The sequence below is a fragment of the Microtus pennsylvanicus genome, chromosome 1 (assembly GCF_037038515.1).
Source record: "Microtus pennsylvanicus isolate mMicPen1 chromosome 1, mMicPen1.hap1, whole genome shotgun sequence".
NCBI classification, from domain to species: domain Eukaryota; kingdom Metazoa; phylum Chordata; class Mammalia; order Rodentia; family Cricetidae; genus Microtus; species Microtus pennsylvanicus.
In genome coordinates, this window is record NC_134579.1 from 95,794,971 (window position 1) to 95,821,003 (window position 26,033).

Genomic DNA, 26,033 nt, shown 5'->3' on the forward strand with positions numbered 1-26,033 from the left:
AAAAATAAAGTATATGGGGGTGGGGACTGGACAGATAGCTCAGTGGGTAAGAGTAGTTGTTGCTCTTTCCGAGCACTGGAGTTTGGTTCCCAGCACCCACGTCAGAGCTCACAATTGCCTGTAAGTCCACCTCCAGGGGATTTGGCACTTTCTTCTGGCATCCATGGGCACCTACATACACATGCATGCACGAACACACAGAGTTTGAATACCTTTAAACAGGAAAAATGAAAACAAGACGTGTAATCACTGCTCTGGTCTGCCAGGACATGGCCTACGTTGAGTGGAAGGTGACTAAGAGTCAGACTCTTGACACAGGGAAGAACGGAATGCCTCTCTGGAGTTGAGAACACTGTCAAAGGCACACAGTAGTCCTGAGGACCCACCATACCTCTGGACATAGTTGGCCAGGCAGAATCGCTAACCACCCCACAGCCTTCCTCTTCCTGTGTGTGTTTACGAATGGAGGCCCAAGGAATGTCACAGGACATTCCTCAAAGACGTTTTCCACACACACACACGCCTTTTTTTGAGGAAGGGTCTCACACTGGCCTCAAATGCACTCAGTAGGCTGGGCGGGTTGGCCATTGAGCTCCGATGTTTCTACCCCAGCACTGGATCGAATTTGGGTCCTCATGCTTGATCAACATGTACTTTTCCAACACGGCATCCCCTGCTCCCACCCCTCCTTTCTGACAATCGGGATACACTGGCCGCTGAAGGATCAAGATGTCACATGCTGTGGCGTGACATGTGCTGGGTCCTGTTGCTGGAGCTGGGACAGGCAGTTTGCAAATGGGACTGGGGAACTCAAGCAGTGCCTTCCAGTGATCCTGTGTGCATCTCTTCCAGGGAGATGACAGCCTGTCTGCAATTACCTTTGATTCTGACTTTGAGACGGTGAGTACAAGTAGGGATGACTGTCCCTGTGTCGGTGTCCCTTGGATGTGTGTAGTCTCCCCCAATGCTGGTGGACCCAGAGCACTGGTGCCAAGCTGCCTCTGGTGTAGAAGTTGCAGTCTGTTAGTTGAATTTAAATAACTGTGATGATCATTTTTAAATTTTTTATTTTTTTGGAAATCAATTTCAAGGGTAAGGAATGTAGCTCAGTGGTAGAGTGTGTACCTAGCAGGCAGGAAGCACTGTAAACTGGGCATGGTGGTGCATGCTTGTAATCCTAGCATTTGAGAGGTGGTAGAGGCAGGAAGATGAGTTTCATGTCATTTAGCCTGGGCTACTTAAGACCCTCTCTCAACCAATAGCAACAGCAACAACAAAATAATAAAAACTGAGGTTATCATTTTAATGCTAGTTTTAGAAATTGTGAAGGGCTCGAGAGATGGCTCAGTTTAAAAGCACTTGTTGCTCTTGCAGAGTGCATGGATGCAGTTCCCGGTATCCACATGGCAGCTCACAAAGGAACCCCCAGAGAGCTAGGAACTAGTCAAGAAAACTGCAGAGGTGGTCAGACTAGGATACACTGAAGAATCATGCCCTATCTCATAACTGGGGAATTCTAGGCACACACTCTACCACTGAGCCACACCACAGCCCCTCACTGGGGGAGTCTAAGCAGGTGCTCTACCACTGAGCCACACCCCAGCCCCTCACAGGGGGATTCTAGGCAGGTGCTCTACCACTGAGCCACACCCCAGCCCCTCACTGGGGGATTCTAGGCAGAGGCTCTACCACTGAGCCATACCCCAGCTTCTCACAGGGGGATTCTAGACAGGTGCTCTACCACTGAGCCACACCCCAGCCCCTCACTGGGGGATTCTAGACAGGTGCTCTACCACTGAGCCACACCCCAGCCCCTCACTGGGGGATTCTAGGCAGGGGCTCTACCACTGAGCCACACCCCAGCCCCTCACAGGGGGATTCTAGGCAGGTGCTCTACCACTGAGCCACACCCCAGCCCCTCACTGGGGGATTCTAGGCAGGTGCTCTACCACTGAGCCACACCCCAGCCCCTCACTGGGGTATTCTAGGCAGAGGCTCTGCCACTGAGCCACACTCCAGCCCCTCACTGAGGGATGCTAGGCAAGGGCTCTATCACTGAGCCACACACCAGCCATCGCTGGGGGATTCCAGGCAGGCACTCACAGTGGAACTTCTCTCCCACTGTCCCCTGGGGATTAGCTAGCCTCTTGGGTTCTTTTTGTAAATTGTTTTGAGTAGCAAAGGAAGCATGCTAAGTGCTCACTTAGGGATAAGACAGTGAAGTGACCCAGAGTGTAGACTGGATTCCAGCTATATATGAGCTTTGAAGGGACGCATCACAAGAAGCCTAAGCTCCATTTAGAAGCCTCACAAGCCCACTGTCACCAAGGAGGGACCTCTGTGTTGTGGTGTGACAAAACCTTTCCTGGGGAGATTCAGCACACATCTGTCCACCCAGATAGGGGTCCCATGACAGACCAAAGTACAGATACCAGCAAAGCCCAGCTTGGTGAAGGGGCTAGTTAGAGGAATATTGGTGAGAGGTTACTTGGTAGGAACAAAAAATTACTCAAAAACAGCTGCATTACTAAGGTCCAGATGAGCATGGGTGACAGCTCCCTGAGCTGGGAACCTGGAGCACACTGAATAGCCGGCAGGAAGTTCAGCAGTTTGGAGAGTGTCTTTTCCAAGTGATTCTGATCTAGACTTCTCCCAGGTCTTAGAGGCTGAGAGTCTTCTTTTCAGCTTGTCTTGTCTGGAGTGACTCTCAGAAAACCTTTTTCTGGTTTTCAAGACAGGGTATCTCTGTGTAACCCTGTCAGAGAGAGTAACCTTTTTGGCTCCCAGCCCTAGCCATGGACCTCCCATGTGTGAGGCTCACCGTGAAGTGGCTCAAACCTCTAAGAGGTTTGCCCTAGCCAGGGTCTCTTTCAGGGCCCATCTTGCTCATTCCCCACTGTGTCTGGTTTTCCAGCAGTGCCCTTGAGGTCTCTCAGGAAACCCAGCATGCTTCACATTGCTTCTCCTTTCTTGCAGAAAACAAAAAGAAAAGGTTGCCAGAAACCTCCTTCCACATCACCAAGTAAGTATGATCAGATAGTTCGGCTATCCCTTTATCCCCACCGTGACTGCAGTGTGGCAAGAATGGCCCTTCCCGTGTCCTGAAGAAAGTGAAGGATGTTGCTTTTCTGGTGTGGTTGGAGAAAGGGATTCAGTGGTGCAGTTAGGGGAGGGAGACTCCGTGGCAACAGGATTGCAATTGCCTGTGTTTGTTTTGGGACCTCGATCCCAGAGCTCTGTGCAGGTCGCTGTCCCGTGAAACAGTATAGAACAGAGGTTGCCTTTCCTTCCTCTTGAGTTCTCAAAGAAGCCAGGGTACAGCTGAAGTGATAGAAAGCCTGTGTGTGTATTTACACACCCATGTGCATGTGTGCACACATACATTTATAAGCCACTCTGCATGTGGGCATGCATATGTGCACATGGACGCCCCTAAGCCATGTTGTCCACCTTCTTTCCTGACACAAGTTCTCTCATTAGTCTGGAGCTCACCAGTTAGGTTAAGCTGGCTTTGAACTCACAAAGATCCGCCTGCCTCCTGCCTCCCGAATGCTGGGATTAAAGGTATGTGTTACCACCGACTGGCTGAGGGTTGTGTTTTTATTTATTTTTTACTGATTTTTATTGAGCTCTACATTTTTCTCTGCTCCCCTCCCTGCCTCCCCCTCCTCTTCAACACTCTCCCAAGGTCCCCATGCTCCCAATTTACTCGGGAGATCTTGTCTATTTCTACTTCCTGTTGTGGTTTTATTTGCTGTGGGGTCTCTACACCTAAGTCAGCAGTGAACTGTAGGCTTGCCTCCTGTCCGTTGAGTTTGCTCCTGTGCCTGTGTTTCTGCCTTACACACCAGCATCCTCTCCCCGCCAGCATCTTAGTCTTGTTTAGCTTCTTGGACCTGCTTTCATCTTCAACAGTTCTGTGGGGATGAGTGGGAATCAGGTCACCTGTCTGCCCACACAGGGCGGAGGGTGTTAGGGAGTTCACACCTGGATTTCACATGTAAATGAGGCACTGGCTGGGATTGGGCACACTGCCCAGAGCAAGGATCTGAACCTCAGGTCGCCAGCACCTTGCTCATGCGACCAGCACATGTTGGCGGTCTGCTAGGGGGACGTCTTGCTGAGACTGGCACCTGCATCAGTGCATGACTGAACAGTGGCCTCATGAGGCCTGGCCTTGTGTGGCTTATTTTTGAAGCATGGTTTCCTAGTTAACTTTGCTTCCTGAATAAAGGTTATCAGCTAACATGTTCTCATTGAGGTTTATGGGGTGGGATTTTGTTGAGAGGTCTCACTGTGTAGACCAGGCTGACAACTCACACAGATCTGCCTGCCTCTGCCTTTCAGTCATAGGATTAAAGACGTGTGCCACCATGCAGAGCCCAATATAGAAGTTGAGGGTTGTGACAGGTTTTAATTTAAAATAATGTTCTTTGGAATCCCACATAAGAAAAGTAAAATTTTGGACTCAGGCTCATGTGGATTCTGGCAACTCAAGGCATGGGATTTACTATGAATCTCAATTCTGCTCAGTTCAATAGAGAAACTCCATCTGCAGGTTTTGAGAGGTTTACGTGATCCCCTGGGACAGTAAGATGGGGCTTGGTGGACCAAAGTGCTTATAGCCACACCTGATGACCTAGATTCGGTCTCTGGAGCCTACCACACAAGCCATGGTGTGTGCATGGTCCTCCACCTCCAAAACACTTCCGATGCAGAACTTGGTATTCTTTGTTTTGTTTTGTTGTTTTGCTTTTTGAGACAGGGTTTCTCTTTTTAGCCCTGGCTATCCTGGAACTTGCTCTGTAGACCAGGCTAGCCTCAAACAGCATATGCCACCACTGCCTGGCTGTGCTTGGTATGTTTTCTTTTAGATAGTTTATTTTTATTTGCATTGGTGTTTTGCCTGCATGTATGTGTAGGGGAGTCAGATATTGGAATTACAGACAATTGTGAGCTGCCATGTAGGTACTGGGTATTGAACCTGGGTTCTCTGGAAGAGTAGTTAGTGCTCTCAACTGCTGAGCTATCTTTCCAGCCCTGATCTTGGTATTCTTAAGAAATGACCTGCCAGGCTGTTTCCAGTCCTGGAACTAGCTCTATAGACCAGGCTGGCCTCGAACTCACAGAGATCTACCTGCCTCTGCCTCCCAAGTGCTGGGATTAAAGGCGTGCGCCACCACAGCCCGGCTTAGTAAAATATTATTTCTATGGTCCCCTTGTGACAGCATGAGAAACTCAGTGCTTAAGGAGTAAACCATTCGTTCATTATGGTCACAGCTGTGCAAAACTATGCATGAATCTGAAGGAAGTTTAACTGGACATTATGTGTCATAGTATAGCAGAATTAAAACATCAGTAGAAAATTTCACATTTTCAAATTTCCCTTCTAAAAAAATTAGTGTTTTATACTTATTTATTTATGAGTATGTGCTTGGGCACCCGGGAGCCATGGCATGCCTGTGGAAGTAGAAGAATAATTTGTAAGAATCAGTTCTCTCCTGCTGCCACGTGGCTCCTGGGAGCCAAACTGAAGTCAGCAGCCTCGGCAGCAAGTTCTGTTATCACTGGGCCTCTCAGTGGCCCTGCCCATTTTGCTTGCTTGCGTGTTTGTTTTGAGACAGGGTCTCACTGTGTGGCCCTGCCTGGCCTGACTCACTTATATAGACCAGGCTGCCCCTATACTGACAGAGATCTGCCAGCCTCTGCCTCCTTAGGCATGCCACCATGCCTGGCTCTTTTTTATTTTTTAAGATTTATTTATAGCTGGCAGTGGTGGTGTGCATCTTTAATCCTAGCACTCAGGAGGCAGAGGCAAGTGGATTTCTTTGAGTTCGAGGCCAGCCTAGTCTACAGAGAGAGTTCCAGGACAGTCAAGCTACATAGTGAGACCATATCTCAAAAAATTATCTCTTTGAGTATATGTTGAATGTATGTGTGTGTGAGAGCATATGCCTGTACACACAAGAAAGCCAGAAAAGGACTTTGTTTCCTTCAAAGCTGGAATTGTTGCTTGGTTTGTTACATAGGTGCTGGGATCTGAACTCTGGTCCTCATGATTGCACTGCAAGCATATTTAACTACTGAGCCATCTCTCCAACCCCTGCACATTCTTTATGGTAAAAATTAAAAGAGGAATGTGGTTACATATGAATGTTTTATGTATACATGTATATATACGTATATGTGTATATGTTTATTTATATATACTTGTATGTATAAACAAGTATATATATTATATATACTAACTATAAAATCAGGTATGGTGACATACATCTATAGTTTTGGCTAAATACATTAGGCCAGACTGCGAATATCACTCAGTGCTAGAGAAACTCCCTAGAATCCCACCTGCCTAGAATCCCCCCAGTGAGGGGCTGGGGTGTAGCTCAGTGGTAGAGCACCTGCCTAGAATCCCCCAGTGAGGGGCTGGGGTATGGCTCAGTGGTAGAGCCTCTGCCTAGAATCCCCCAGTGAGGGGCTGGAGTGTGGCTCAGTGGTAGAGCCCCTGCCTAGAATCCCCCAGTGAGGGGCTGGGGTGTGGCCCAGTGGTAGAGCATCTGCCTAGAATTCCCCAGTGAGGGGCTGGGGTGTGGCTCAATGCCTAACATGTAAAAGGCACTCAGTTCCAGCCCCAAGTTTAAAAAAAAAAAACCAAACTGTTTCAAGATGTTTAGACGAGAAAATCTCTTGAGGAGCTGGATAGATGACTTAAAAGCACTTTCTGAGCTGAGCGGTGGTGGTGCACACCTTTAATCCCAGCACTTGGGAAGCAGAGGCAGGCGGATCTCTGGGAGTTCGAGGCCAGCTTGGTCTACAAGAGCTAGTTCCGGGACAAGCACCAAAGCTACAGAGAAACACTGTCTTGAAAAAAGAAAAAAAAAAGCAAAAAAAAAAAGCACTTTCTGCTCTTGCAGAGAGCCTGTGTTCGGTTCCTGGCACCCACTTACAACCATCTGTAACTCCAGCTCCAGAAGATCTAACTCCTCTGCCACTATGACTGCCTACACCCATCCACACACAGACATACATCCTGAACATAATTTAAAATAATAAAAATAGGTCTTTAAGAAACAGAAAAAGGTTCTCTTGAGCAGGGTTTCTAGCCTAGCCTGGCCTGTCCATGTAGTAAGAACTCACTTCACAGTAAATTACCGTGCATCCTGGAGTTTGCCAGCATGTGCTCCTCCTGGAGCGCCCTTTGCCTGTTGTGTTTGAGCAGTTTCTTTCTTTGTAAAGCAGAGGTGCTGAGGGCAGCAGCCCCACAGCTCTAAACTGCATGTTACCTCCCCAGAATCACCTTACAACTCCAAGCCCAGAAAAGTGACATCCTGGCGGTCTCTGAAGACAGGAGGGAACATGCCTCTGAGCAGCAGAATGTCCTTGACCCCACAAAAGCTGTGGCTGGGAACCTCAAAACATGGTACGTGACTCCTGTAGAGGATGCTCTGGCTAGAGATCCAGTGTGGGAAACCGAGAATGATTAGCATGTATGAGGCGTGTGGTTTCGGTGAGCCTGCCTTGGACCTTCTCAAAGACATTGACCATATATGTCACTGGCGGGTGTGGCTTTCCCAGTCCCACCTGAGGACATTCCAGCCCCTTTTGTTGGAGGTTATCTCAGCACTGCCCTGTGGCAGAGGTGTCATGGAGCCAGTCCCTGCCAGCTTGCCGGAGACGACTGTTAAGGTTTCTGTGAGCTGGTCTTTGTCACCCTGGAAACCTGAAGTGTTTTATACCAGGGGAATGGGCACATGTGACACACCCAGGCTCCCTGGGCTGACCTCCGTGAGCTGCCTGTTTGGCATTTACCAGTTCACCCTGCCTCCTGGCTTCCTCCACCCCTGGAGCTTGATGAGAGGTTGAGCTTCGCAGACTCTGTTTATACCTGCCCTGTTAAACCCATGCACATTCAAACCAGGAAGTGTGACCCAACCCCTGAGCTCCAGGCTTACCTCAGGGCACGCATGGACCCACCCCCCCAGCTGCACGCCCGACCACCTGACAGAAGCCTTAAGAGCGAAGAGGGCAGACCTCCGGCGTTCTGGCAGCCATGGTGAGCATGCTCCCGGGGACAAGGCCAGGAGAGCAGAAAGGAAAGCCTCTAGCAATTGAGGGGTGAGATTTTGTTTGGCTTTATGCACCAGCTCCATCAGTAGGCCGTTCTAGAATGTTCCAAGAGACGATGATTCCTGAAGAGAGTTTCATAGCCGAGCCATCATGTCACCCTCCTTAAATACATATAAATCCTTACGTCTGGGTGGGCTGCGTCTGTGCTGTGGCAGGCATGTGGAGGTCAGAGGACAACTTGTGAGGTCATTTCCCTCCTGCCACCATGGGAGGCCTTGGAATGGAAGTCCGGTCTTCAGGCTTGGCAACAAGTGCTGCTACCTCCCAGGCACCGTGCTGGTTCCTTGTTTGTTCCTTACTAGTGTTTGCCCATGGGGCCTGGTGGTCTCTCTCTCATGGGGGCCTTAGTAGAGAGGAATAGCTCTCCAGCATGGTGATGGCCGGCTCCATGTCCCTGTGAACCAACTCTACTCTTTAGGATAACAGTTTAGGCTTATTTTGAATTTATAACCAGTTAAATGTCATTAAAACCTCCATAAGTGGAGAGATGGCTCAGTGGATAAGAACATTTGCTATGCGGACTTGAGCTCAGATCTCAGCACCCATGCAAAGAGCCAGCTGTGAGCCGGGTAACCCAGCACTGTGGCGGGCAGAGATGGAGACCACCAGGGCTTGCTGCCTCCCAGCCTACCACAGGGTTGGTGAGAGGCGCTGTCTCAAGGGAATAAGACAGAGAGCCAGAGAACAGTACTGCCCATGTCCTCTTCTGGTCTCTGCATGAACAGAGGCTCACAACACACACACTCACACACTCCGTCAGCCAGGCTGGAGGACACTCCCTTGTCTCTCCAGCACTGAGAAGGTTGAGGCAGGAGCATCTTGAACTCCAGGCCATCTGGGCTAACCAGTGGGACCCTTCTATCTTAGCAAGCAAACAAGTACAGTTTTATTAACTTTCAGGTTTCCCTTCAGGCATAACGAGGGGTCCTTTCTACTGTCCCACAATGTCCTAAGAGGTGTGTGTCTTCCTACAGGTCATGTCTCTGGGACTTCTGTCTACAGAGAGAAAGAGGACATGTATGATGAGATCATCGAGTTGAAGAAGGTAGGGTTCGTTCTGCTCTTCTATGATTGACAGTGATAGCCCTCCCTGACTAAAAGTCAGTGTCCTGCTGAGAAATAAGTGCCAGCCACAAGGAGTCCATGCCCTGGCACCGTACCGTAGAAGCTGGCCGGCCGTCCTGGCTGAGTGGAAGGCCTGGCCACCAAACTGCAGAAGAGGCAGTGGGCTTGCCAGGCATGGTAGTGCATGGCGGTCATCCCAGCACTGAGGAGGCAGGAGAGTAAGGCATGCAAAGCCAGCTGGGCAACGTAGTAAATTCAAGGGTAACCAGGGATGCATGAGACCCTGTCTCCAAAATGCGAACATGGCACCTGTGCAGTAGCTAAAGGATCCCCTGAAAAGGACTTGCTGTCCCTTCTGTGGACATTACCAGCTGAGGCCGAGCTGCCATTGGAGGCAGGGTAAAGGGGTTCCCGTTCTGCCTGGGAGACTCTTTTTTTATAGACAGCTCCCAATGGTAACACCTTGTAACAGTGAGAGCCATATTTGGGCTAGGAATAGGCCTCTGGGAAAATGACCTGACTTTATTCAAACTCATCGTTGTAAGTTTTTGGAGATCTGTCTGAAGGGAGTTGGAGACATAATAGTAGAATACTTTGTAGAATGTACATGGTGCAATGTTCCATCATGAAACAGCAGAGTGCAGTATAGAATCAATTCCATGATAAGGGCCTCAGCGTGTGGCTCAGTGGTAGAGCCCCTGCCTAGAATCCCCCAGTGAAGGGCTTGGGTGTGGCTCAGTGGTTGGACACTTGCCTAGAATGCTATCAGTGAAGGGTTTGGGGGCTTGGCTTAACAGTAGAGTGCCCACTGAGTTCAAGCTCAAAACCTCAAAAAATAAAATTAAATAAGAGTTGACTACAGGATCTTTTTCCTCTTTGATCTGCCAAAGCTTGGTAAGAAAACCCATCCACAGGGGGATGTTGGGAGCATCTCTCCCCAGACACAGCTGAGGGCTAGTGTTCCTTCATTATTACTTTTTTTTAAATGATGGGTGTGTGTTAGGGAGTTGTGGGCTTCTGTGTGCATATGCGTACGGATGCCTTTGGAGGCTGTAAGAGGGCATTGAATCCACCAGAGTGAGAGTAATAGGTAATTTTGAATAACTCACTGAGGGTGCTGGGCACTCAGCTCAGGTTCTCTGCTAGAGCAGTGTGTGTTCTTGACTGCTAAGTCCTGTGCTAGTATTGCTAAGGAGCATCAGACTGTGCTATGACAGATGGAAGCAAGTGCAGGGCTTTGGGACTTTCCAGGGCCAACATTCATGGGCCTGAAAGTCTTTGTCAGTGGCTGCCCTCGGCACTGTGATGGGAAAGGAGGCCTGTGCTCTGTCTTCTCCTGTGCCCGCAGTGTTGGGATTACTCTCACACCCCTTGCTGCCCGATTGCCCCACTGCATGACACCGGGGAATTAGGTAGGGAGCATGTTTCTAGACAGAGTCTCTCTGTGTAGCTCTGGCTACCCTGGAACTAGCTCTGTAGATCAGAGCTGGCCTCAAACTCATATATCCGCCTGCCTCTGCCCCCTGAGTGCTGGGATGAAAGGCGTGCACCACCACCTCCCAGGTTTTAAAAAAAAATTTTTTTAAGATTTGTTTCTTGGGGGCTGGAAAGATGGCTCAGTGGTTAAGAGCATTGCCTGCTCTTCCAAAGGTCCTGAGTTCAATTCCCAGCAACCACATGAAGGCTCACAACCATCTGTAATGAGATCTGGTGCCCTATTCTGGCCTGCAGGCATACACACAGACAGAATATTGTATACATAATAAATAAATAAAATACTTAAAAAAAAAAAAAAAGATTTGTTTCTTTTCTTTTTATCAATGTCTTGTTTTCATGTACACCTGCAGACCAGAAGAGGGCATCAGATCCCCTGGATTCTGTGGCCCTGATGGTTGTGTGTTGTGCGCCCCCATGTGGGGACTGATTGAACTCCAGACCTCTGGAAGAGCAGCCCGTGCTCTTAACTGCTGAGCCCATGACCCCCAGGGCTTTAAAAATCTTTCAAAGCCAAGTGTGACTAATCCCAGTAATTAGGAAACTGAGACAGGAGAATTACTGCCAGGTCTAGGCTTCCTGGGTTGAGGAATGAGAGAGAGAGAGAGAGAGAGAGAGAGAGAGAGAGGAAGGAGAGAGAGAGAAACTCCCCAAATCAGATATTCTCTCTCTTATACATACCTTGTATTAATGTGGCCCTCCTCTGGTTTGTTTTTGGATTGTTGGTTGAGTTTTGGTTTTACATTTATTTATTTTGTGTGCACATAAAGGCGAGAGAACACCTTGGGGAAGATGGCTCTTTCCATTGTGTGTGTGTACGCATGCGCGCCTGCGTGCATGCAAGTATGTGTGTGCCTGTCCTGGGGGTTGAACTCAGGACATCAGGCTTGGCGGCAAGCCCCTTTACCGGAGAACCATCTTGCCAGCCCCGCCCTCCTTTTCTTCTCCAGTCCTTACATATGCAGAAAAGCGATGTTGATCTGATGAGAACAAAGCTTCGGCGCTTGGAAGAGGAGAACAACAGAAAGGATCGACAGATAGAACAGCTCTTGGATCCAGGTCGAGTAAGTCCCAGGGCCCACAGAACCCTCCTGCTGGCTAGTGCTGCCAGTGCTGCCGTGGGAAGCAGAGAGGAGGAAGCGCCACCGTGGGCTTGATGTCTCCATCTGCCTCCCACAGGGCCCAGACTTCGTGCGAACCCTGGCCGAGAAAAGGCCTGACACTGGTTGGGTAAGTAGAGCCTCCTGCTCCAAGGAGAGCTTTCCGCTGAAGTCTTAGTGGAACTGCAGGAAGGGCATGGCCTCAGAACTTTCTAGAACTGTTGTTTGTAGAAATAGAGATCACAGGACAGTACGCTGAGGGATGTCAGAGGGCAGCAGGCTTAGCAGAGGCTGAGAAGGGCGGAACAAATGCCATGCAGTCACAGAGGCTTCGGGCGAGAGTGTGGGAGCCTGGCTACAGAAAAGGGCCAGGGAGGGAACACAAGTTTAATAACTAAATAATAAGAAGGCACTTGGGAGTTCAAGACCAGCCTCTGCTCCATAGAGGCCAGCCTGGGCTACGCGAGACTCTGTCTCAGAATACTAACAAACAAACAAAGCAAAAAAAAACATAACAAAACAAAATAAAAAAAATCAGAGTCTCAGAATACAACTTGGGAATTACATCCAAACCACAATTTCTGTTTTAAAACGGATTGGGGGGGGGGGGGGCTGGAGAGATGGCTCAGCGGTTAAGAGCACTGGCTGATCTTCCAGAGGTCCTGAGTTCAATTCCCAGCAACCACATGGTGGCTCACAACCATCTGTAATGAGATCTGGCGCCCTGCTCTGGCGTGTGGGCATACATGGAGGCAGAATGTTGTGTACATAGTAAATAAATAAATCTTAAAAAAAAAAAGATACTTAAAACGGGTGGGGGTTGGGTGGGTATGGAATATGTCATTGTCCCCATGAGTCAAGGTTCAAGGAGTGAGACAGCAGTAGGCTAATGGGCTTGGGGTCGTAAAGAAAAGTATAGCAAAGCCCTAAGACTAAAGAGAAACTGGAAAGATTGTCGCAAAGCAGGGACTTAGGTTACTGCAGTTTTCCCTGTCGGGAGTATGCAGAATAGCTCAGGAATAAAGATACTCCAGAGGCAAGATCTGTGAGATAGGACCAGCAAGACTGCCGTTGAGGCACTTGCCACTAACCCAATGAATGACCTGAGTCTTGTCCTAGCAACGCACATGGAAGGAGACTTTAGCTCCTAAAAGTTGTCCTCTGACCTCCACATGAGAGCGTGGCACACACTCCCCACCCAACCCCCAATATTAATAAAGGCAATAAAAATATTTAAGTGCCTGAAAATAGTTTTCATGTCCATCATGTCCATCACATACACATATGCATGTATATATACATATGCTGTATATGTATACATGCATATCTGTGTATATATTTATATCATATAGAAATACACATTTAGCATAAATGATTAAAAGTGTTCTGTCTTTAGGACTCAAAGTCAGTATATGGCCACAAGAAAACTATTTTTTTTATTTAGACAGGGTCTTGTTATGTTACCCAGGCTGACCTGGGCCTTCTGATTTCAAGTAATCTCCAGCCTCAGCCTCTCTTGTGATGCGACCTCAGGGGCACTCTGCTAGCTTAAGAAAATGTCTTTGTTATTGTTTTTGTTGTTGTTTTCAAGACAGGATTTTTCTGTGTGGTCCTGGCTGTGCTGGAACTCATTCTGTAGACCAGGCTTGCCTAGAACTCAGAGATCCGCCTGCCTCTGCCTCCTGAGTGCTGGGATTAAAGGCGTGTGCCACCAGCACTGCAAGAAAATGTCTTTTAGAAAACAAATTCCCGGCAACCACATGGTGGCTCACAACCATCTGGAATGAGTCTGGTGCCCTCTTCTGGCCTGCAGACATACACACAGACAGAATATTGTATACATAATAAATAAATAAATATTAAAAAAAAAACAAATCCCAAAGTTGTGACTGTGCAGTCAGCACGGATGTGTGCTTGTGTATGATTGCGTGTGGGGTGTGTGTGTGTGTGCACGCGTGCGCGTGTGTGACCTATGTGCTCCTGTCTCCACCTTCCCAGTGCCGAGGTTACAGGCATACAATGAAACAATGGCTTTTTTGTTTTGTTTTGTTTTGTTTTGTTTTGTTTTGTTTTTTTTAGTTTTGTTTTTTGAGACAGGGTTTCTCTGTAGCTTTGGAGCCTGTCCTGGAACTCACTCTGTAGACCAGGCTGGCCTCCAGCTCACAAGAGATTTGCCTTTCTCTGCCTCCCAAGTTCTGGGATTAAAGGTGTGAGCCACCACCATCTGATAAGACAATGGCTTTTTACAAATTCAGTTTCTCATGTTTGTACAGCAAGCACTTGAGCTACTGAGCCATCTCCCTGGCCCCCAGCCCTCATTTTAAAAGCAAGAAAACGAGGTTCAGAGGTTTACCCAAATCTGACTCTCCCTGATCTCCCAGGCTCAGGGAAGGCAGGGATGGTGGTTGCATTCGACTTAACTTCTCTTCCCACCAGCACTATGTACTGGAGGAAAGAAATGATTTTAAGTTACTCCGAGTAAAACCTTACACCATAAAGCAACAAAATTAGCAAGGATGGTGCAAACCAGATTGGGCAGGGCCGAGATAAAAACAGGAGTACTCAGAACCTTCGCACCAAGTGCTAGTGCTGGCGAGGCCTGCATACTGGGACCCATGCAATGCGCCTGCTCTGTCTATCATACTGCTCTTGACAGGCTCACCCTCCTGACCACCTGTCAGGCATGACAGTAGCTGCCCAGGATGGCAGTTTGCAGAGCCATCCAAAGTGGTTCATAGAAACCTCACAATATTTTTTGTTAATTAAAAAAGTATTTTTATGTTTATCTATTGAGAGGGATACTCACATACCAGGGTGTATGTGGAGGTCAGAGGACAGTTTGTGGGAATCAGTTCTCTCCTTCCACCATGTGGGTTCCAGGGATCCAACTCAGGTCTTCAGTCTTGGTGCCAAGTCCCTTTACCCATCTTACCAGGCCCCAGTGTTAACCTTTTTAAAGAATACTGTAAAATTCAAGCATGGGAGAGGTGGAGGCAGGAGGATCAAAAGTCCAGATTGTCGTGGAGGAAAGAAGGATTTTAAAGGCAATCTGGGCTACATGAAACCTCTGAGAAAGAAAAAAAAGGAAAGTATATATGTAATAATGTAGTATTAATTGAAATGTCTACCCTAGGACATTGAAGGAAGATATAGAACTCATTAATGAATGAACAGATACTTCCATAGAGAGAACCCTGGTTTTTTTTTTTTAATTTTATGTATGTGGGCATTTTATCTGCACGTATGTCTATGTGCCATATGCATGTCTGGTGCCCTCCAAGGTCAGAAGGAGGGGAGGGCATCATGTTCCCTGGAATTGGAGTTACAGATGGCTGTGAGCCATCATATGCTTGATGGGAATTGAACCCGGATCGTCTAGAAGAGCAGCCACTGTTCTTAACCACTGAGCCATCTCCCCAAGCCCTGAATTTTTATTGTTCCAATGCCGTGTGTGTGTGTGTGTGTGTGTGTGTGTGTGTGTGTGTGTGTGTGTGTGTTGTCTGTAAGTCTGAAGTTGATTCAAAGTAGCAATTGTAAACCAGTCTAGAAGCCCAAGCTTGTAATTCAGCACTCAGGAAGCTGAGTCAAGAGAATCAGAAGTCAAACACCAGCCTGGGCCACACAGGGAGACCCTGACTCTTGAAAAACAAAGTTGTTTAGGTTGTAATGGAAATACCTCCCCAAGGAGACATTAAGGAGAAGGAGGCTAAGCCTGCCCAGCAGCCCCTTGACCTTGGGCAAGGACTTGCTGGGTCCCAGTGGGTCCTAGGCACAGGGCAGCATCCAGGTTCTGGTGACTTCTTTGTTATTAAGCAACTGACTACACATGTAGTCATCTCCTTGAATGCAGTGTGGTCCCTAGAACAGCTGCCATGGGACCCTGAGGGCTGGCTGCTGCCCTCTGGCCCTGCCTCTTGCTCTCCATGTCCCTTCCTCAGCGCTTCTCAGTGGGGGAGCCTATTGGAGGCCCTTAGTCATCACTAGGAGCGCACTAAGGAAGGAGGGATGGATGTGCAAGAACCCTGATAGAAAGAAGCTCAGCATCCATAGGCTCTCTTAGGAGGTGACCCAGCAGGCGGAGCCCTGGTGGGTGACTGTGCTGAGGTGGTGGCCCTCTGCTGGCAGGTCATCACCGGGCTCAAGCAAAGGATCTTCAGGCTGGAGCAACAGTGCAAGGAAAAGGACAACACTATCAAGTAGGACCTGAGGGGAGCTGGTGGTGGGAGGGCCCCAGCGTCTGTTGGGTGCTGCACTGGGCCAGCAAAGACTGACCTCTCTTCCATCTACCCTTTTCATTCTGAGTCTGCTCTGCCTTCTTGCCACATCTTTGTTCCAACCTAAAACTATGAGAAATGCTATCTTCTCCCTTTCCTGTACGCCAGGGTAGGAACAAGCATTCTACCACTAGGCAGGTGCTCTACCACTGAGCCACACCCCAGCCCCTCACTGGGGGATTCTAGGCAGGTGCTCTACCACTGAGCCACACCCCAGCCCCTCACTGGGGGATTCTAGGTGGGTGCTCTACAACTGAGCCACACCCCAGTCCTGTTTTCACTTTTAATTTTGAGACAAACCTCCTTGTATTGATCAGGCCATAAGGCCTTGAATCTCAAGCCTTCTGTCTTGGGTCCTGAGGAACCTGTATGACTGGACTACACATTTAGGCTTAGCTTTCTCTAATTTAATTCAGATTCCCTCTAAAATTCGTAGGAAACAGCATTTCTCTTCAACTTCTTACTCCCCAGGCCCCACCCCTTTATAAATGACGATTACCTCTTATGTCCAGCGTGAACATTCTGGGTCTGGATTCCTCTCAGCAGACACTGTGCTGCGCCCACCTTCTCCCTTCCCCCTCTCCCCCCGCCCTGGTCCTCCCTGCTTCTTTCTGGTCTCACTAAGCATAAGAGATGATCTTAAATGTGGTTAAGTCCATTTTCAGAAAATTGCAGCAACCTATCCGCACCTGTGTTCCGATTCCTACGGCATTTCTGGCCCTCACTTGTTTCTCAATGAAATTTGTCCGTGTGAGTCTGGGTGTGTGCTGATTTCCTGTTTTGTGTCCTGAGCTCTGCTTCCTCCTATGCCTTCCTTCTGAAGCGTGTGGCTTATTAAGGGCAAGATGACAGTGCTGGTGGTGGCAGGGAGCAAAGGATTTGTTTTTATTTTTCCTTCTGTCTTGCTTTGAGACCACATCATGCTATGTAGCCCAGGCTGAGCTTGAGGTCATGGTCCTCCTGTACCAGCCTCCCTGTGGAATGCTGGGACAACATGCATGTGTCACTATACCTGACTCTGATTCCTCTTTATAAAGTGGTCTGTTCTGCTCTGAAGGTGATGCAGGGTCCCTTGGTACTGTGACCCCAGTGTTTGCAAGGTAGCCTTTCTTAGAGAAGACCATCTGCCGATGGTCTGTGGGCTCATGAGGGAAGTGGCCGGTGCCACCCAGGAGGACACTTGGCTGGTGTGGTTGTTCCAGAAGTGTGGATTCACATGGTTAAGGCCAATGTTGGGCTTCTCTTTCCTATTGCCATCTCCTCTCTGACTTCCGGGAGTGCCTCCTCCTCTGCCTGTCTTCTGGGTGCTAGACCCACCGTGTTAACTCTAAACTTGGGTTTCCAGCAAACTGCAGACGGACATGAAGACCACCAACCTGGAGGAGATGCGCATCGCCATGGAGACATACTATGAGGAGGTGTGTACACCCTGAAGCCTGTGGAGAGGGAGGAGCCTGATGCTCTGAAACCTGCAGCTCTGCCCGCACTCGGGCTCAGAGGACATGCAGAAGTTACCACAGCATAGTTTTCTCAGAATAAAGCCAGATTCGGGAAAGCTGTCCCCCTCTTCTGTTGTGTTTCTGACACCTTCCCTTTTCACCCTCACAGATCCATCGTCTGCAGACCCTCCTAGCGAGTACTGACGCCACAGGAAAGAGGTATGATCATACGTGTGTCTTTGTACTGTCGAGGCCACTCTGAAAGCCGGGTGGTCCTTACCTGCCACTGGCTCGCTCTCCCTTTTCTTGGCAGCTGTGCAAGGCTTACTGTGTGTGTTGCATCCATGTGTACATATTCATGTGTATATAAACATGTGTGCACATATGGAGACCACCAGTCAGCATCAGGTGTCTCCACCCTGTTTTCTGAAGCAGGGTGTCCCAGGGAACCTGGAGCCCTGGGTATCCTCCTGTTGGTGTCTCCCAGTGTTGCCTGGCTTTTTAACTCAGGTGCTCCAGTCCTCATGGTTGTATAGCAGGTGCTCTGCCACTGAGCCCTTCACCCAGCCCTCATCGCTTATTCCTGATAGTCGCATTGATGCATATCTGTTGGCCTTGTCACAGCCTCTTTTGTTCTTACCGCCTGCTGACAGTCACCCAGGCACAGGCTCCAAGAGGGAACTGTAGAAGCCCCATGGCCGCTTCCAGCCTAGAACTGGAGAGCGCTGGTCTTCAGAGCAATCTCCACCTTACTTGTTTGAAACTTTTTTGTTTTGTTTTTGATGTTAAAGTTTTTCCAAGTTAAGGTCTCTCTTTTTTTTTGTTTTTGTTTTTTTGTTTTTGTTTTGTTTTGTTTTTTGAGACACGGTGTCTCTGTGTGATAGCCCTGACTGTTCTGGAATTCATTTGGTAGATCAGGCTGGCCTCAAATTCACTGAGATTCGCCTGCCTCTGCTTCCCAAATGCTGGGATTAAAGGTGTGCGCCACCACTGCCCGACAAGTTAAGGTCTCTTTACTGTGTAGGTTGTACCTATCTTTTGTAAACGATATGATACCAAAATGCCAACAATTGTAGCACCCACACCAAGCAGCCTCTAATGCCTGGAACTCCAGCTCTGGGGGATCTGATGCCTCTGGTGGCCTCCATAGGCACCTGCAAGCAGATATATAGCTATATTGATATAGATACGGATGTATGATGTATATGTAAAACAGATCTGCCCATACCACAGGCTTCTGTGTAAACTGCCGGCACCAGGTGTGGCTATCCTTTTTCTCCTTTGTCCCCAGTCGCTCCAGACAGCAGCTGGAAGATATTCTCTTAAAGAGCCATATAGGGCTGAGGAGGTAGCTCCCTGGTTGAAGCTCTAGTCTGTTGTACAAAACAAAGCCAGACATGTCTGCCTCTCTGTAACCTCAGTGCTGGCAGGACGGAGAGTCTAGGAGGTCAGGGGATTACACAGAGGAAAGATCCAGTCCATAAGACTCGCTGGTTGCCAGCTTAGCTCCAGGCTGAGTGGGAGGCCCCGTCTCAAGGGAAAAGGTGGGGAGCAATAGAGTAGGACACCCAACACCGTCCTCCGGCCATGGTACCCATGCGCACATGTACATACGCCACACACATACGTGCACACACACAAAGACAGATAGGTGGAGTCGGTCCTGTTATATTACATGTCTTTAAAGACATGCATGTAATATATAGTATTGATTCACTATACTATAATAGTGACTTTCTAATACAGAACCAGAGACCAAAAGCCAAGTGAACACTAGGGGGCGCTCGGCACCTTGCTATAGGACCACTCATGTATATATGTAGCTATGTATATATTTAAATAAACACATGGTGGTCCTGAGAAAGGAAACTAGGGCCTCCCACATGCTAGGTAAGCATTCCCCCAACTGAGCTACGTCCCCAACCTACTCCATGGCCACATTATACACATGCACAAAGTACAAGAAATAAAATAGAGGTGAGTCTGGTAACATACCCTCATCATGGCAACGCCCAGGAGGTGGAGGAAGGAGAATCCTGAGTTCCAGGACAACCTGGAATACGTATGGAGACCCAGTCTTAACAATGGAAGGCACTGGGTACAGAACAGTTGGTAGAGCCCTTGCCTGGCATTCCTGTGTTTAAAAAATAATCAGCTGAAGTTACATTTCCCTAATTGGGGAATCAGAGCTGGTTTCCGGTCAGATTATTAATGTTCTTGTGTATAAGGCACTCTGACCTCAGAACCTGGTAAGAAGCCGTCCGTGTTCCTGTTTGAGATGTTTCCCAGTCTAGAAGTGCGACCCTCAGCTTGTCCCTTGCTTATCCCCAGGCCCATAGTGGAGAAGAAGCTGGGTATGAAGAGGCAGAAGAAGATGAGCAGTGCCCTGCTAAACTTGACCCGGAGTGTGCAGGAGCTGACAGAGGAGAACCAGAGCCTGAAGGAGGACCTGGACCGCATGCTCAGCAATTCCCCCACTGTCTCCAAAATAAAGGGTATCTGCCAGCAGGCCACTCACAGAGGGAGACACAAGGAGACAGGTCATGTCTTGTTCTATGGTGAAAGATAGGAAGCGGGCCCCATTCAAACATGGAGAACTTGGTCACAAGCCTCCAATCAGACATGTCCCCTTACCTGTGCAAAAGGACTTGTCGGTAGGACAGGTGCCACTATGGTTCAGGGAGAGTCCAAGGAGCCTGAGCCCGTGGGGCTGCGGAGATATAGGGAGAGATCTCTCTGGATCTAGGGGCCTGCAAGACACTGGGGCTTTTGCTTTGCTTTGCTTTGCTTTGCTTTGCTTTGCTTTGCAGTACTGGGGATAGAACCCAGGTCTAATATAGACTAGGGGAGGGGTCTCCCACTGAGAGGCTCTTCCAGCCGTAGGCCCCAGGGCTTTTTTTCTGAGCAGTGAAGCTGAGGCAGGTGCCCACCATGCTGGAGAACTGGGCGTGCTGCAGGTCCCTGGCAGACAGACAGAACCAAGTGATGACACCCAGCAAGATGGGTGCCGGAGAAGAGCAAAGTCAAGTCTTAAGCCTGGAACATTTAGAAGGTTAGGTAATGAGGGGCAGTTAGTAGTGCATGGTCAGCAGTGGCCAGAGTGTGACAGCCGAGCTTTGAGTGTCTCAGGTGAAGAGTGAGACCAGCATCTGGAGTTTAGCAGAGTGACAAATCAACTCAGTTGGGAGAGTCCTTGCCTAGAGTCCTTGGAGCCCTGAGTTCGATCCCCATCAACACATAAACTAGGCATGATAAAGCATGCATCTCAGTACACAGGAGATGGAGGCAGAAAGATCACTGGTTGTCCTCCATTATTATATAGTAAGTTTGAAGCCAGCCCTTGGGTGACAAGCACCTGCCCAGTGGGATCTGTTGCTTGGCTGTCAGTCCGTGCAGTGGGAAGCACTGAGTCCATGTCTCAGAAGAGTGGCCCTGCTACAGGGCCCATGGGCACTGTCTTGTAAACCCCGTTGCCCTCCTTAGGTTATGTAGACTGGAGCAAGCCCCGGCTGCTGAGGCGCATCGCAGAGTTGGAAAAGGTAAGTGCAGGTCTAATGTCTCATGGGGCCTACCTGCCAAGGAGCAGCCACTGTCTGGGTTAGTGGGGATACAGAGTCCCAGAGTGAGATGAGCCACTCCACACGCACACAGGGTTGCTGAGCAGGCCTTACCAAGTGCACAGGAAAGACATTCGTACTTGCAGGTTGTGTTGTTCACAGCCCTCATTTTATGGAGGGCCAGCCCAGGAACCCATCACTAGGCATCCTGTAGCCACCGGTGGATGTGTACAACCACGAAGTGCCTGTGGTCTAGCCTGGTGCACACATCTGCAAGTCCCAAACGTCTTTATAATACTCGAATCCTCAGCAGTCTCTTCATTTACACTTCTGCCAGCAGACATGAGCTGCTGCTCCTCTCCCCCACCCCCACACTGGCCCCATAGAGGAGTCTGGCTCTGGGAAACCTGTCCATCCTGTTGGGATCTTGAGATAGAATGCCAGGGACATAATTTAGTGACATGGTGCCTCCTAGACTCTAGGCAAGGGCAGGGGCCATGGCACAGTGGTAGAGCGCCTGCCTGGACTCCACAGTGAATGACTGGGGGTGTGGCTCAGACGTAGAGCACCTGCCTAGAATCTGTGCCTGACTTGGTGGCACAGGACTTTCCCAGCATGGGTTGCATCCCCAGTGTTGAAAGAAAAAGTTCTGAACCAGAGTTTCCCAGTTGTTTGACAAAGCTGTACAAGGCCCGAGGGAGAATATTAGACAAATTAGAACATAGAAAAGTAGACAGAGCAGAAAGGGAAAGAAGTTTCTGTGTTGTGGAAATACTTAATATGTAAAGCATGCTGGGAAATCCAGGTATATCCAGAGACCCAATAGCAAAGGCCTGGGGAAACAGGCGGCACTTTCAGACAGAAATGGACTGGTTGAACAGCAAGCACAGGGGTTGGAGATACCCGAATTTCAATGTGTGCATCCTCCTTGCCTGCCTCCCTCCTTGGTGGCTTTCATCATATATGGTGTTGGTAGCTCTGACCCATGTCCTGCCTCTGGGACTAGCCAGCACTATGGGAAGGGAACCTGCTGACTCGGTCCCCACAGTAGAGCGTCTCCCACACACTGGAGATTGGCCGCCCCTGAGTCTCACAGAGGTAAAGTTAACAGATGCCTTCATTGCCCCCAGAAGGTGAGCTCCTCAGAAAAGCTCTCTACTTCAGAGCTGGTCAAGCCGAATCCCCTAGTCCACTCCTCATCCAACATCTCAGCGCAAAAGCAGCCAAAAGGGGACCGGTCCAAAGAGGATCAGCCCAAAGGGGATCCATCCGAGGATGAGGAGCATCTCCAAGGAGCCGTGAAGATCCTGAAGGGGGAGCGGAGCGCACTGCAGGCACAGCTGGCTGAGAAAGAGTAAGTGGCTGACTTGGAGGCCTGAAGTGCCTGGCCTGTAGGAGTTAGTGCATCCCTGTTTCATAGCCCTGAACACCCATATCACGGGGAGGGCAGCGCTTGCCTGCAGTCTCAGAACTTGGAGGGGTGTAGGCAAGAAGATCACCAGTTCAAGGCCAGCCTCTGTGTCTTAGTTATTTTTAAATTGCTGTCATAAAACTGTAACCAAGGCCACCAGCCCTGCCCACCCTGAAAGCTTTTGGAGATGAAGGGTCTCAGGCCCCACCTACCTGGAAAGCTGGTATGGGAAGCAAGGCCTACCCACCACCCTCCTTGGAAGTCCTGGGGCCAGGTACAAGCCTCAGGCCCCACTCACCTGAATGCTGGTTGGGAATGCAGACCTTGTCCCTGCCCCCCACACCCTTCCCTGCTTGCCCAGGGCCTGATGGAGAGGTTAGGGTTTCAAGCCCTGCCCACCTTAAGCCCCATTAATTTGAGTGCTGGTGGGAGGTACAGGGCCTCAGCTTCTACCCACCCATGAGCTGGCTAGGGATGCTAACCTTGTGATCCCACTCGGGAGCTAACTGGATTGAGGGCCTTAGCCCTGACTGCCAGGGAGCTGTTGGGTATGCAAGGGCCTCAGATTCCACCCACCTAGGAGCTATTTGGGATTGCAGCTTTCGAAGCCCCATTCAGCTGGAGAGGTTAGGATAGAGGACCCCAAGACCCGACCCTCTGGGAAGCCAGGTGTGGCATGCACCTGTAATTCCAACACTTGGAGGCTGAGGCAGGAGGATCTCAAGTTTGATAATAAGTCTGGCTACATAGTAAAGCTCAAAAGTCCAAGGTCTGGGGATGTAACTCCGGGGTACAGAACTGGGGTACAGATCTTGCCTCGCATGTGAGATGTAGCCGTGGTATTGAACTTGCCTAGTTTAAATTCGAGCCCTAAAACCATGGCACTGTGAGAAGGCAGAAAATGTAAAAGTTGAGGGCTATGAAACCCTGCCGGTTGTGCCCCATGTACAGAGCAAGGGCCCCAGCTGCCTTGTGGCCTAGTTTCCTAGGCATTGATGGAAGTTGGCGGAGGGTTCCTTGTAAGAAGTAGCATTTCATGGAAACCTTTGTAGTCATGATAGTGGGCCTGAGAGCAGATAAGGGAAATTGCCACCAAGTCTGATGGCCTGAATTAGATCCTGGGACCCACATGGTGGGAGGCCAGCACCAGCTTCCCCAAGTTTTCCCCTGACCTCCACATGTGCATCATGGTACATGTGCAAGTCTGCATGCATGACACACTATATATAAAAATAATTTAAATGACATTGGTCATTTTGAAGTAACTTCTGCATTTTCTGTCAAGCTCTCATCAATGCAAAACAAAACAAAAAAAAACACACAGTTCTCTCCCCAAAGGAGTTAGCAGTTTATTCTATAGCCAGATATGAGTGACTATAGTTACCTTAAATACCGTGTTCCATTATGGGACAGTTTCATGAAGTTTTTAAAGTACCAGAACAAAGAAAGCCCTAAGTCGAGGTGATTTAGAATACACTGGTGAAAACTACAGGTAGCAGGGTACAGCGGAGCCGGGAGAGCTCCACTACAGCTGCAGGTGCTGTCTAGGGACACACAGGAAGACAGGGTCCAGCGTAGCCCAGGGAATCTCAGCAACAGCTGAAGATGCTGTCTAGGGACATTCTTTTTGGTTTTTCGAGACAGGGTTTCTCTGTGGTTTTGGAGCCTGTCCTAGAACTAGCTCTTGTAGACCAGGCTGGTCTCGAACTCACAGAGATCCGCCTGCCTCTGCCTCCCGAGTGCTGGGATTAAAGGCGTGCGCCACCACCGCCCGGCTCGGGACATTCTTTTTGTTTGTTTGTTTGTTGGTTGGTTGGTTGATTGGTTTTTGAGACACAGATTTCTTTCTCTGTGTAACAGCATTAACTGTCCTGGAACTCATGTTTTGTGGACCAGGTTGGTCTCAAATTCCCAGAGATCCACCTGCCTCTGCCTCACTAGTGCTGGGATTAATATTGTGTGCCGCCGCCACCACCCAGTCTGGGGACATTCTTAGTCTTTGGGTTGGTGGGAGCCAGAGGTCTGCTTATGCTTATACCTTCTGAAAGGAAAAGTCCCATGGGTGTGAGGTCAGACACAGAGATGGACATATGTGGCTGTTAGAACTAATGGCTTCCAGATAGCTTTGCTTTGGGACCTGTAGCATTCCAACTCTGCATAGCCACAGATGGTCTAATTGTTAGTCATTGTGAAATGATTAACACAGGGGGACCAAGGAAATGACTCAGTGGTTAGAACACTTGTTGCTCTGGCAGAGAGGACACAGGTTCAATTCCCAGTACCCACACTGCAGCTCATAACTATCCATAACTTCAGATCCAGGGAATCCGACACGCTCTTCTGACGTTGCACATGGTGCCCATACATGTGATAAAACTTTGATGCACATAAAGTAAAACACATCTTTTTAAAGTTTTCTTACTGCACTAACACAGGCATGGAAGCTGCAGTTCACACTGCAAGGTAACACAATAGCTACCACATACAAAGCCCTCATTGTGTGACGGTCACCCTGCTACCCACTCCACATCAGTGTGGAGATTAGCGGGGACCTGGAGAAGCAGGTTCTCCGGCAAGAAGTGGCAGGTCTGAGTTTTAAACAGAATCTAACCAGGGCTGAGTACATGGCCACGGTGTCACCCATACCTTGGTGCAAGCACCTGCCCCGGGGCTAGGTGTCATCATGTCCTTCCTGGGTTCAGACCTTGCACCGAGCAAGGCTCTGTGTCACTCAACTATCCTCTGTCACGTTGAGGTCTCTTGTTTCAGGGTAGGATCTTACCTGCTTCTGTTCATGTTGACCTCATCCTATGACAGTCCCTCTACAGGGGCGTCAGCGGCACAGTTAGCACCCTCAGAGATGCTCTGGCCCTGTCCTTAGGACCAAGGACCTGTCTAGATTCAGTGCCTAAGGAGGGAAGCGGGGTGACAGGGTACAGGAAGCATCCTTCAGCTGGGCTAGCCTTGGGTCAAGTGACCATGGAGATATCTGCTTGTGTCTCAGCGTGGAGATGAATAAGCTGCTGCAGGCCAAGATCGACTTGGAGAAGGAGCTGGAGATAGCCAGGGAAGGTGAGAAGGAGAGGCGCCAGCGGGAGCAGGCTTTGAGGTAAGTACACTGAGTATCAAGTAGTGTTTTGATTGTGTTTTTTAATTTTGTTTGGCCCAGGATCTCACTGTGTAGTGCAAACTGGCTTCAGTGTGCAACTTTGTGACTTCAGCCACTCAGTTGTCAAAACCACATTTGCTGGTATCACAGAGTGTGTGTCCCCACCCTGGGACGCCCTGACTTTGTGTGTGACAGGCTTTCATGTACCCAACTCTGGCTTTGAACTTATTATAGCCAAAAATGGAGCTTGAACTTATTCTTCTGCCTCCACCTTCCAAATGCCAGAATAACCTTGCTCTTTTGTGTAGTACTGGAGATGGGCCCAGGACTTCCCGCACGCTAGGCAAGGTCTTTCCCACAGACCCCTTTCCAACTCATGATATTTCAGGAATAAGGCTGGGCCTAGTATCCTCAGCCCTGCCCTTGAAGGCTCTCAGAACACAGATGACAATTT

At 49.2% G+C, this 26,033-nt stretch overlaps 1 protein-coding gene across 4 annotated transcripts in view; it reads left to right on the forward strand.

Annotated features, from left to right (window-relative positions):
• Positions 1 to 26,033, forward strand: part of Iqce (IQ motif containing E) — a 47,049-nt gene that overhangs the window by 1,963 nt on the left and 19,053 nt on the right. For 2 of the 4 annotated variants that reach the window (XM_075974461.1, XM_075974448.1), the window contains exons 2-15: positions 853 to 900; positions 2,977 to 3,022; positions 7,295 to 7,423; positions 7,922 to 8,056; positions 9,105 to 9,175; positions 11,640 to 11,753; positions 11,869 to 11,919; positions 15,915 to 15,985; positions 17,409 to 17,481; positions 17,672 to 17,721; positions 19,834 to 19,997; positions 20,986 to 21,041; positions 22,190 to 22,413; positions 25,475 to 25,579. In XM_075974461.1, the coding sequence (XP_075830576.1) occupies positions 853 to 900; positions 2,977 to 3,022; positions 7,295 to 7,423; positions 7,922 to 8,056; positions 9,105 to 9,175; positions 11,640 to 11,753; positions 11,869 to 11,919; positions 15,915 to 15,985; positions 17,409 to 17,481; positions 17,672 to 17,721; positions 19,834 to 19,997; positions 20,986 to 21,041; positions 22,190 to 22,413; positions 25,475 to 25,579 (1,337 nt within the window). The remainder of the gene's footprint in view (positions 1 to 852; positions 901 to 2,976; positions 3,023 to 7,294; positions 7,424 to 7,921; positions 8,057 to 9,104; positions 9,176 to 11,639; positions 11,754 to 11,868; positions 11,920 to 15,914; positions 15,986 to 17,408; positions 17,482 to 17,671; positions 17,722 to 19,833; positions 19,998 to 20,985; positions 21,042 to 22,189; positions 22,414 to 25,474; positions 25,580 to 26,033) is intronic. The other 2 variants (XM_075974483.1, XM_075974472.1) reach the window with 1 other exon arrangement.